Genomic DNA, 13,132 nt, shown 5'->3' on the forward strand with positions numbered 1-13,132 from the left:
GTATGGGATTGAAGTGTATGTAGCACCATCGCGATACCAAGGGTCATATGCACTCCCGGACAGGCGAATATACACAGTCTCTTTTGAAAATTAGGTGTTTTTATCGTCCTTGATATAGCATACATGAAGCCATGTTTCTTTTCTTTTATGAAATCTACATTTACAAATTATCAATGAACATTCATAACAAAAACATGAATATTCTTAGAAGCTTTAATCAATTTTTGTAAAGGTTTCGTCTTTGCATTTTGAAATTGAATTTGCTTTTTAAGAATGTTTTAGTGTTTAACATATACGCACGATTGTCACCTGGTGATTCATCCAAATCTCCATATTCTGGTCCTTCCATAACTGAAAGACAGTCATGATAATTAAACAGTGTCTCAGCTGAAAATTAATTAAGAACAAGGAATTTCATATTGTGTTAGTTTGCGACATGATATGAAAGTAATTTCTTATAAATCCGTATTTTGAAGTTTAAGGGATACAATTTTACTGTGACAATTTTCGCTAGATTTACCAGTTACATTGAAATGAAGTGACCCAGTTGCTTGTTTATTCTTCACACTGATGCAAAGCAAAGTAGTTCCAGTTCATAAACACTACTTATTACTAATCAATAGGACTTAATTGTATCAATTTAACATCAGAAATAACTTCTTTTAATATATATGAGTTGTTAGAGTTATTTTGGATTCAATAACTATACATTACAAAGAAACAATGTTGTGCTTGTTCAGCTGCGAGAAAAACACACCGATCTAACAAATGCCTATTGAAAGCCTTCTGCTTGGATTTTTCACATTGGACATGATATGAGTTATTGAATATGTCATATATAACAGGAAACATGTTTTTCTTCTTGATAAAGCTATATTAATGTGCCAGGTCATGCATATATATATATATATATATATATATATATATATATATATATACAATGTCTTTGAAATGAATGTAAAATATATGTGATTGCAAAATGCATATTTGGAACTGAAAACAATGGAATATTGACAGGTCAAGTCTACATCAGCGACTAGTCTTAACTGGTGTCATATCAGAACACTTAGCTGCTGCTTTCATTTTGTCCATTGAATGAATCCCTAAGATGTCACAAAAAGTGCATTTGCGTTTCTTTTAAGGGGAGTATGGGATTGAAGTGTATGTAGCACCATCGCGATACCAAGGGTCATATGCACTCCCGGACAGGCGAATATACACAGTCTCTTTTGAAAATTAGGTGTTTTTATCGTCCTTGATATAGCATACATGAAGCCATGTTTCTTTTCTTTTATGAAATCTACATTTACAAATTATCAATGAACATTCATAAGAAAAACATGAATATTCTTAGAAGCTTTAATCAATTTTTGTAAAGGTTTCGTCTTTGCATTTTGAAATTGAATTTGCTTTTTAAGAATGTTTTAGTGTTTAACATATACGCACGATTGTCACCTGGTGATTCATCCAAATCTCCATATTCTGGTCCTTCCATAACTGAAAGACAGTCATGATAATTAAACAGTGTCTCAGCTGAAAATTAATTAAGAACAACGAATTTCATTTTGTGTTAGTTTGCGACATGACATGAAAGTAATTTCTTATAAATCCGTATTTTGAAGTTTAAGGGATACAATTTTACTGTGACAATTTTCGCTAGATTTACCAGTTACATTGAAATGAAGTGACCCAGTTGCTTGTTTATTCTTCACACTGATGCAAAGCAAAGTAGTTCCAGTTCATAAACACTACTTATTACTAATCAATAGGACTTAATTGTATCAATTTAACATCAGAAATAACTTCTTTTAATATATATGAGTTGTTAGAGTTATTTTGGATTCAATAACTATACATTACAAAGAAACAATGTTGTGCTTGTTCAGCTGCGAGAAAAACACACCCCTCTAACAAATGCCTATTGACAGCCTTCTGCTTGGATTTTTCACATTGGACGTGATATTAGTTATTGAATATGTCATATATAACAGGAAACATGTTTTTCTTCTTGATAAAGCTATATTAATGTGCCAGGTCATGCATATATATATATATATATATATATATATATATATATATATATATATATATATATATATATATATATATATATACAATGTCTTTGAAATGAATGTAAAATATATGTGATTGCAAAATGCATATTTGGAACTGAAAACAATGGAATATTGACAGGTCAAGTCTACATCAGCGACTAGTCTTAACTGGTGTCATATCTGAACACTTAGCTGCTGCTTTCATTTTGTCCATTGAATGAATCCCTAAGATGTCACAAAAAGTGCATTTGCGTTTCTTTTAAGGGGAGTATGGGATTGAAGTGTACGTAGCACCATCGCGATACCAAGGGTCATATGCACTCCCGGACAGGCGAATATACACAGTCTCTTTTGAAAATTAGGTGTTTTTATCGTCCTTGATATAGCATACATGAAGCCATGTTTCTTTTCTTTTATGAAATTTACATTTACAAATTATCAATGAATTTTCATTACAAAAACATGAATATTCTTAGAAGCTTTAATCAATTTTTGTAAAGGTTTCATCTTTGCATTTTAAAATTGAAGTTGCCTTTAAGAATGTTTTAGTGTTTAACATATACGCACGATTGTCACCTGGTGATTCATCCAAATCTCCATATTCTGGTCCTTCCATAACTGAAAGACAGTCATGATAATTAAACAGTGTCTCAGTTGAAAATTAATTAAGAACAACGAATTTCATATTGTGTTAGTTTGCGACATGACATGAAAGTAATTTCTTATAAATCCGTATTTTGAAGTTTAAGGGATACAATTTTACTGTGACAATTTTCGCTAGATTTACCAGTTACATTGAAATGAAGTGACCCAGTTGCTTGTTTATTCTTCACACTGATGCAAAGCAAAGTAGTTCCAGTTCATAAACACTACTTATTACTAATCAATAGGACTTAATTGTATCAATTTAACATCAAAAATAACTTCTTTTAATATATATGAGTTGTTAGAGTTATTTTGGATTCAATAACTATACATTACAAAGAAACAATGTTGTGCTTGTTCAGCTGCGAGAAAAACACACTGCTCTAACAAATGCCTATTGACAGCCTTCTGCTTGGATTTTTCACATTGGACATGATATTAGTTATTGAATATGTCATATATAACAGGAAACATGTTTTTCTTCTTGATAAAGCTATATTAATGTGCCAGGTCATGCATATATATATATATATATATATATATATATATATATATATATATATTTATATATATATATATATATATATATATACAATGTCTTTGAAATGAATGTAAAATATATGTGATTGCAAAATGCATATTTGGAACTGAAAACAATGGAATATTGACAGGTCAAGTCTACATCAGCGACTAGTCTTAACTGGTGTCATATCAGAACACTTAGCTGCTGCTTTCATTTTGTCCATTGAATGAATCCCTAAGATGTCACAAAAAGTGCATTTGCGTTTCTTTTAAGGGGAGTATGGGATTGAAGTGTATGTAGCACCATCGCGATACCAAGGGTCATATGCACTCCCGGGCAGGCCAATATACACAGTCTCTTTTGAAAATTAGGTGTTTTTATCGTCCTTGATATAGCATACATGAAGCCATGTTTCTTTTCTTTTATGAAATCTACATTTACAAATTATCAATGAACATTCATAACAAAAACATGAATATTCTTAGAAGCTTTAATCAATTTTTGTAAAGGTTTCGTCTTTGCATTTTGAAATTGAATTTGCTTTTTAAGAATGTTTTAGTGTTTAACATATACGCACGATTGTCACCTGATGATTCATCCAAATCTCCATATTCTGGTCCTTCCATAACTGAAAGACAGTCATGATAATTAAACAGTGTCTCAGCTGAAAATTAATTAAGAACAAGGAATTTCATATTGTGTTAGTTTGCGACATGATATGAAAGTAATTTCTTATAAATCCGTATTTTGAAGTTTAAGGGATACAATTTTACTGTGACAATTTTCGCTAGATTTACCAGTTACATTGAAATGAAGTGACCCAGTTGCTTGTTTATTCTTCACACTGATGCAAAGCAAAGTAGTTCCAGTTCATAAACACTACTTATTACTAATCAATGGGACTTAATTGTATCAATTGAACATCAGAAATAACTTCTTTTAATATATATGAGTTGTTAGAGTTATTTTGGATTCAATAACTATACATTACAAAGAAACAATGTTGTGCTTGTTCAGCTGCGAGAAAAACACACCCCTCTAACAAATGCCTATTGACAGCCTTCTGCTTGGATTTTTCACATTGGACATGATATTAGTTATTGAATATGTCATATATAACAGGAAACATGTTTTTCTTCTTGATAAAGCTATATTAATGTGCCAGGTCATGCATATATATATATATATATATATATATATATATATATATATATATATATATATATATATATATATATATACAATGTCTTTGAAATGAATGTAAAATATATGTGATTGCAAAATGCATATTTGGAACTGAAAACAATGGAATATTGACAGGTCAAGTCTACATCAGCGACTAGTCTTAACTGGTGTCATATCTGAACACTTAGCTGCTGCTTTCATTTTGTCCATTGAATGAATCCCTAAGATGTCACAAAAAGTGCATTTGCGTTTCTTTTTAAGGGGAGTATGGGATTGAAGTGTACGTAGCACCATCGCGATACCAAGGGTCATATGCACTCCCGGACAGGCCAATATACACAGTCTCTTTTGAAAATTAGGTGTTTTTATCGTCCTTGATATAGCATACATGAAGCCATGTTTCTTTTCTTTTATGAAATTTACATTTACAAATTATCAATGAACTTTCATAACAAAAACATGAATATTCTTAGAAGCTTTAATCAATTTTTGAAAAGGTTTCGTCTTTGCAACACTACTTATTAGTAAATAATGGGACTTAATTGTATCAATTTAACATCAGAAATAACTTCTTTTAATATATATGAGTTGTTAGAGTTATTTTGGATTCAATAACTATACATTACAAAGAAACAATGTTGTGCTTGTTCAACTGCGAGAAAAACACACCGCTCAAACAAATGTCTTTGAAATGAAGGTAAAATATATTACTGCAAAATGCATATTTGGAACTGAAAACAATGGAATATTGACAGGTCATGTCTTCATCAGCGACTAGTCTTAACTGGTGTCATATCTGAACACTTAGTTGCTGCTTTCATTTTGTCCATTGAATGAATCCCTAAGATGTCACAAAAAGTGCATTTGCGTTTCTTTTAAGGGGGGTATGGGATTGAAGTGTATGTAGCACCACCACGATACCAAGGGTCATATGCACTCCCGGACAGGCGAATATAAACTGTCTCTTTTGAAAATTAGGTGTTTTTATCGTCCTTGATATAGCATACATGAAGCCATGTTTCTTTTCTTTTATGAAATCTACATTTACAGATTATCAATGAACTTTCATAACAAAAACATGAAGCTTTAATCAATTTTTGTAAAGATTTCATCTTTGCATTTTAAAATTGAATTTGCCTTTAAGAATGTTTTAGTGTTTAACATATACGCACGATGGTCAGCCTGTGATTCCTCCAAATCAAGAACCTCTGCTCCGTTAAAATCTGAAAGACAGTCATGATAATTAAACAGTGTCTCACCTGAAAATGGGAGTTAAATGGGAGGCCAACTAAACAACTTAAGAAATCATTTCCACAGAATCAACTGGATAAATTAAATGACATTATAAGTGTCACGCTCAATGCGGACTGTTCCTTGCAGGACATTAACTGTTGCGTTCATGCTGCTGCTCGAACATTGGAGGAACTCAATACAGTTTCCAGGGACACTGGACTATTAAAGGGTAATAAACAAATTCATCCATAGAAACAACGGTTCCAAATTAAACTAAATGAAACAAGGAAAGACATATCCTGGATAGAACTTTGCTTGACATTACGTTCCTCAGGGCAATCAATGTCTAAACGACAAAAATCAATTTGGAAAACTTTAAAATAAAAACAAACAAACAAGACAACAAAAGAGAAGATTCGTAATTCTCTGAAAACGAAGTTAATGGTTTGGACAGAAAGAAAAGGAAAGTGGGACAAGAAATATAATTCTATAAAACAAAACAAATTGTTCAAATCTAATGATAAACAACTTAACAGGGAAACTAAATACATCCAATGGCATTGCTGCGAAAAGACCCACCATGGATTCCAGTGAAAGGTTATGGAAACAGTTGTGGTCTTTACCCGGCAACTGTAACCTTAGAGGAACCATTGGCAGAGGAATATAATGATTATGTACATGAAATAAAATAAAAAAATCACCATCGTTGTGTTTCATTACAACTGATTGCCCAACAGTAATTAAAAAGTCCAAATCCAATTCGGAGACAGAGCCTGATGGAATTCGGAACCTGTTTTGGAAACTGTTCCCTTGTGTCCAAACACCATTACTTCACTGTTTTTTTCTCTTGTAGAAACAGGGGAAGTTCCTCCTTGGTTGTGCAAAGGTCGAAGAATACTTCTCCCAAAGAAAGGTGATTTGACTGATCCAAAAATCTTCTACCCTATTACTTGTCTGAATACACAATACAAACTATTTTCAGGGTGTCTTATTTGTCTCTTGTTGATCAACTACTAGTTCAAAAAATTATCCTTGAAGAGGCTAAAACTTACCACCGTAACCTCTCAATTAGTTAGATATACTACAGAAAAGCTAAAGATTCTGTACCTAACGAATGGATTTTGAGGTCCTTGGAATGTATTGACCTCCCCGAGCGACTACTTGTTTTACTCAAGTCTTTAATGAACTGCTTGTCAATTCAACTTGAGATGTATTCGCAGGGGCAGGTGAGGACGTCGGACCCCATTTCTATTAGAAGAGGAATATTTCAGGGAGATTCGTTTAACCCTTTGCTTTTTTCTGTTTGTCACTAAATCCTACAAGCGTTTTGCTCAACAAAGAGGAAGGTTATCATCCGGAACCTCCTCAACACAGATCCACTGCATCCAGTTTGTGTAGTGTGTTGAGAAGGTCCTTCGCTTGGATGAGGTTGTCTGGCCTGAAACGCGAAACAGAAGGCTTTCTGTTTGCTGCTCAGGACCAGTCACGTCCCACTCAAAACTGTCAGTGTACGATTTTGCATCAAAATGTAAATGTGAAATGTAGATTATGTAATGAATTTAATGAGACTGGCCAACACATTGCCAGTGGATGCCTCGCTTTCGCACAAACACATTATCCTGACTGACATGATGGAGTGGCTCGATCATTTTTTGATGAATCCAATGATTTGTATCTTTGAATTTCATGTCCCTTTTGACACTAATGTGATTGACAAGATTCAGGAAAAAATTGGCAAATATGCGGACCTCGCTTTCGAGCTATTTTAATTTGTAAATAATAAAATATAAATAAAATCCTTTCCATATCTATTAGAAATCTCTGTCCCAGCAGTGGCACCCTTCACAAACACATCACAAGCAAGTCAATAGCAATCTTGGGAGAAAGAGCATGCTCGATTGTATCTCAAAAGTTGCGAAATGTGAACACCAAAGCTGGATCCACTGGAATATTTTGCTCGACATGAAGGGAAGTTGACAATTGAAAGTCATCCCTCTCGTCATACAGTCATGTGGACAGTGTTTTGGCACTCTGAATGTAAGTAACATTATTATTAAACGTTATTTTCTAACACACTTTGAGAACGTAAAACAATTAGTTTTACATTTTCCCAGAAAAATATCCTGATCACGACACAAGAATTATGTCTTCTATCATACAAATGTAACCATATTGATGACAATACGAGAGCAGACCAATAATGTGTAAAGGCGTTAACTTGCTTACTTCATGGTAATTTATAAAAGGCATGTTTCACTTAAGAGATTAACGTTATGTGATTTCAGATTCCTGGAAAATAAAGTTAGCAGATTGTTTTAAACATTCAATGAACCCCGCAAATCTGAAAATAACTTAATGTGTATTCAATATTGTAAAATTACACACATTGATTCCAATTTTCTGTCTCTCGACGGGTGGTGTTAACGATAAGAGAAACCAATCAAATACATTTGGTACCACTATCCGATAAATATGCATATCAAGACATAACTGGGGACTACTTTCAACTGCATTGCCTTTATGCAGTGCCCGATTGGGCAATAGCCTACTTCCGTACGTTTCTAATACGTTTAGTTAGGGGTTTACGTACTGCTGTGTGTTTCTCGAGACAAACATGGATGGAAATCATTTCCCACAATTTGATAATGTTGCATTTAACTCAGTCATTGATTTCATACGTGGTTTCTAAAACTACCCTTTTGAGCAAAACGTCGATTTTAGAATTACATGAAATGGTAGGTGATCATTACTCTCGTGTGTTTCCACAATGTAAATATCATATAGGAATAAAACAATATTTAATATTACACAATTCCCAATATAATAAATGTAGGTTAAAACGTGTACCAGACAAGGTTGGCAACCTTATTCCAAAACTATCAGGTTTTAAACAGGATATCGTGTAGTTGTTCTGGCAAATATTGTTACTTTCCTTCAGGAACACGATCGTAGTGGTGGCATAATTTTGCAGCAGGAAGTCCATGATGACTCCTCAATTATGGAGCTGCCAATCCATGATCTGACGCTAACAAAAAACTATGACATTGCTTAATCACTTAGTTTCGTTTGTCAAAGACCGTATCAGTGGTGTAGTGGATATAGGGTCTGCCCTGAAAGCAGAAATCAGGTGGTTCGATCCCCTGGCTGCATTAAAACAAAAGGCGTGGAAAGATGGTACATGTATGTGTACGTGTGGTTACCCTCCGCTCCGCATTATTGGGACAAATCAAGGACGCGTCGGCTCAGTATCATTGTGTCCGAGTGGAGTATATTAAACTGCGGCATGTCACCTCAGATGTCTAACATTATAAGACCCGCATAAGTCTGGACTTGTACAAGCAGCAACACATACGTGCATGACGTCCCTGTTTAAGTGAAATAATCTTGAACGCGACGTAAAAATCTATTTAATATCTCGAGCACAATTATCTTGGATTGGACGTGAAATCTGGAAACGGGTTTCTTTGCATGTCCTTTATTCCAAGGCAGGTGGTTACCGTACCAAGACGTAAAGTTTGACCACACAGAAACTTGGACCAGTAAGCAACCTCTTGTTTTGGGCATCGTAACAGCTTTGTGAAAATTTATATTTGATTTTATATTTATTCTTACCTAATACCAATTCGTTGATCAATCTCCCAACTGAAAAGAAGAAAAAAGGAAACAGTATTACCCAGTAATCAGAAATCTATGATGTTATTAGGGTATACCAATACCTTTCATCAAGTTAAAACTTGAAATCGACCCGTGAAGATCCGGGGTAGAATAGGTCTTCAGCAACCCATGCTTGCCGTAAAAAGCGACTATTCTTGTCGTTAGAGGTGACTAACGGGATCGGGTGGTCAGGCTCGCTGACTTGGTTGATTACGTGGATCATGATGTCTATCACTGGTCCAGACTCGATATATACTGACCGCGGTCATATGGCTGGAATATATCTGAGTGCGGCGTAAAACAACAAACCAAACCAAAACCTAAAACTTGAAATCGGAACACCATAAATTCAAATTGAAAGCATAAAATAACAATGAAAACTGGTGAGTGACTCTTTAAACGTGCTGCAAGTGCCAAGTAACAAATGGCATTAACATCAGCTTCCAAGCTACACACACAAGACACGCACCACGTGCCAAGAAATAAATGGTATTAACACCAGCTCCCAGTGCCACGCAGAAGACACGCACAACGGAAATTCGGCGAGAATCAGTGTTAAACCAAGCCACTAATCCTTAATCTGATATATTTGGGTGGAGTAGAGTTAGTTTCACTTTCAACAAATTAAGCTCATACATGAAAACTGTGTAATAATTAAATCTCGGAAGCAGTGAAAGAATGTTCTTCGCAAATCAAAATCTTGCTTGCATTGGAAATTGGACTTGTATCGTGTTTTAATAATTGTTATGATTTCCATAATTTCTAGTCACGTATCGTATCGTGGCGAAGTGTATTATTACACCTTCATGCTGTGTTATTTTGTTTGTTGTTTAACGCCGTATTCAGCAACATTCCAAATCTATAAAGGGGGCCCATAAATGATGGAATATGGAACAAACGATGTAGTATTTGATAGTATGCGAAACAATCCACGGATCAGATCAATGTATCGCCTCCTAGACCATTCTAACTATTAGTTTACACAATTACTTTGTGGCATTTCCTGGCAGTGTTTAGAAAAACGTTGGTTACAAAACAAAAGAAGAAGTATTTGCCACTCTTTCCCGCCAGTTCGTACTCACTGTCATAGTCATCTCTGAGTGACAATCCTCCAGCTTTGAGAACTGAAATACGAAAAAGAACAATTACACACTCCTTATGGTTACATCAATAAAATAATATTATGAAAGAAATGAAATGAAACCTTCACAACATTTGCTACAATCGTCAATGAACATATTGTGTGTATACTTCTATGTAAAATATGAACATGTCTATAATAACTAGTTGAGTATCGTCATTATGTCTGAAAGTACATACCATTTCTGAGCTTTTCAAGAGTAAAGCCTTTACACACTGAAAGAAAAACATAAGCTCATTACACGTTATTATTCGCTGTCATTACTTTCAATGCAGGTTTGTGGTCACCCAAGATTCTGTATTTAGAAGTGCCATGTGTAACCTGAAATTGTTATCTGAACTTGAGGCTGAAAGTGTGGAGGTAAGCCTATAAGTATGCGTATTTGGTGAAAAGTTGAAAGTGTTACCTTGAGATATAATTGATATTGAACTGATGTAGCCATTGGAGATACATAAATATATTACACAGAGGCTCATCCTAAACAAATTCTATATCTGTTTTGTTTTATACCCACTTTTCATTTGTTGATCCAATGGTAATTCAAAAAGATCTGAAACAATAAAATCAAAAAAGTTAACTTCACCAAAGTATTTTCCTGTTCTCAATGTCAACGTAATGAGCGTGAAAATGTGTTGACCAGAGCATTAGGTTTGTTCGTTTGTTGTTTATCACCACACTGGGCAGTATTTCAGTAATATGATGGCAGTCTGTAAATAATCGAATGTGGATCAGGCAAATCCGGTGATTGATATCATGACATTCGATACGATTGGGATACTATGACATTCACTAACAAAGTCAGCAAGGCTGATGACCTGATCCGGTTCGTCGCGACTTTCGACAAGCATGGGTTGCTGAAGACGCGGAAGACCCAGAGCATTAAGAAGCAGCTATGACGGTATGCAAAATTAAAAACATATCATGACACGTATATATATTTACGTGATAAGATATCTTTTATCAGATATATATTTTACTGTATTTATTTAGGGTCACTTTCGTAATTATAATTACTATATCACAGCAGCTTGTAACCTAGGGAATCTCGGCCAAACAAATTAATTGTAATTACCATAAACAAATTACAGAAAGTATAGGGAGCTAGCATGCTGGGTCACCAGTCACACTTGGTAACCAGACCATCTTTCTACAAGCCTGCGTACTGGGGCCTGTTCTATCCCAGAATCCACATAAGGATGATAACATTGAATAACGCGACCCCCCCCCCCCCCCTCTCTCTCTCTCCCCCCTCCCCCCCCCCCCCCCCCCCCCCCCTTCACTACCATTGTGGAATATACCTTGCAAACTGCTCCCCTTATTCAATAAGTACTTACCGTCAAAGAGCTTGTAGTTTTCTTTCTGATCTGAAAGAATTATAAAGTGAAATTCTTACCGAATAGTTCATACTTTTGGATACTTACTAATTGCAGATGATATTTGTTTTATTGCTAATTTTGTCACCAGTATGAAAGATTGACATTCTCGCCAAAAATGGGCTATAACTATCGAGTTTGATAAAACGGAAGTGATGATTTTAAGAAATGGCGATAAGTTATGGAAGCATGAAGCCTGGTATGATGGAGATAGACGGTTAATAATTTTACCATATAAGATTATTTGAGCTTGCCCTTTCCAAACATATTTTATTGGTCAAAAGCAGCTCAACATATTGTTCAAAGGGCAATTGAGGTAATTGTCTTAAAACAAAATAATTGCAACCAGACTTCTGAATATATCTCCGGATAATTTCATGTGATGTTTTGCAAATATGGATTGGGTGCACGTTATAAATGTACAAATATTGCCGTTTTAGCTAAAATTGGCAGCAAATATATGTTTATTTGATTAATCGAAATGAGTAACTATTGTTAAATACCTAGATAAGCTTTTGGAGCTCCCGGAGGATAGATATCCAAACATGTTATGTAATTTATATCAACTTGGCAGGAACATGTTGGTTTATAATGTTAAAGATGTTCTGTTTAATTATGGGTTGGATTTGGGGAACGAGGGAGTTGGTAATAAAACAGCTTTTCTAAAGGAAATTTACTCAAAGATAAACGATTGTCACGTGCATTCTGCCTTCTGAGACATTCAAAGTTGTCTTTCTCTTTATAAGTATTCCTCTTGTACTGAGGCTTATCTGTTTAATGGGAAAAGTCATGGTACAAAATCTCCATATTACGACTTGGTTAGTTACCTTAACATAAACACACTGGAAGATGGGAAGGAGTACCCAGACGAAGTCGGTTTTGTGTAACATGTAGCAATGATATTGTTAAAAATGATTTCAGTATATCACGACTGCATTATAAATACTTTAAATGTACATCAATATTTATTTTTTTATTGCATCGTAAGAGTTAGAATCTATGATAAACACTTTCTTGTTTAGCCACTTCATGTATAGTTAATTTCACTTTGTTCGTGGATCTAAGGCCTTATACGAAATAGATTGATTGTCTGACTGACGAATAATCTACATACCTTACAACCACTTCACGTTACAACCACTTCACGTTACAACCACTTCACGTTACAACCACCACACGATACAACCACTTACAACCACTTACAACCACTTACAACCACTTCACGTTACAACCACTTACAACCACTTCACGTTACAACAACTTCACGTTACAACAACTTCACGTTATTACCACTTACAACCACTTCACGATACAACCACTTCAC

At 34.6% G+C, this 13,132-nt stretch overlaps 1 protein-coding gene across 7 annotated transcripts in view; it reads right to left on the reverse strand.

Annotated features, from left to right (window-relative positions):
• Positions 1 to 13,132, reverse strand: part of LOC124113530 — a 38,530-nt gene that overhangs the window by 5,567 nt on the left and 19,831 nt on the right. For 3 of the 7 annotated variants that reach the window (XM_048401879.1, XM_048401880.1, XM_048401877.1), the window contains 9 exons: positions 11,770 to 11,799; positions 10,950 to 10,985; positions 10,615 to 10,650; positions 10,377 to 10,418; positions 9,253 to 9,282; positions 5,580 to 5,630; positions 2,622 to 2,672; positions 1,447 to 1,497; positions 301 to 351 (listed from right to left, as the gene is read on the reverse strand). In XM_048401879.1, coding sequence (XP_048257836.1) covers positions 301 to 351; positions 1,447 to 1,497; positions 2,622 to 2,672; positions 5,580 to 5,630; positions 9,253 to 9,282; positions 10,377 to 10,418; positions 10,615 to 10,650; positions 10,950 to 10,985; positions 11,770 to 11,799 — 378 coding nt within the window. The remainder of the gene's footprint in view (positions 1 to 300; positions 352 to 1,446; positions 1,498 to 2,621; positions 2,673 to 5,579; positions 5,631 to 9,252; positions 9,283 to 10,376; positions 10,419 to 10,614; positions 10,651 to 10,949; positions 10,986 to 11,769; positions 11,800 to 13,132) is intronic. The other 4 variants (XM_048401883.1, XM_048401882.1, XM_048401881.1 and 1 more) reach the window with 2 other exon arrangements.

Source organism: Haliotis rufescens, unplaced genomic scaffold, assembly GCF_023055435.1.
Source record: "Haliotis rufescens isolate VD_foot unplaced genomic scaffold, xgHalRufe1.0.p SCAF_24, whole genome shotgun sequence".
Classification (NCBI taxonomy): domain Eukaryota; kingdom Metazoa; phylum Mollusca; class Gastropoda; order Lepetellida; family Haliotidae; genus Haliotis; species Haliotis rufescens.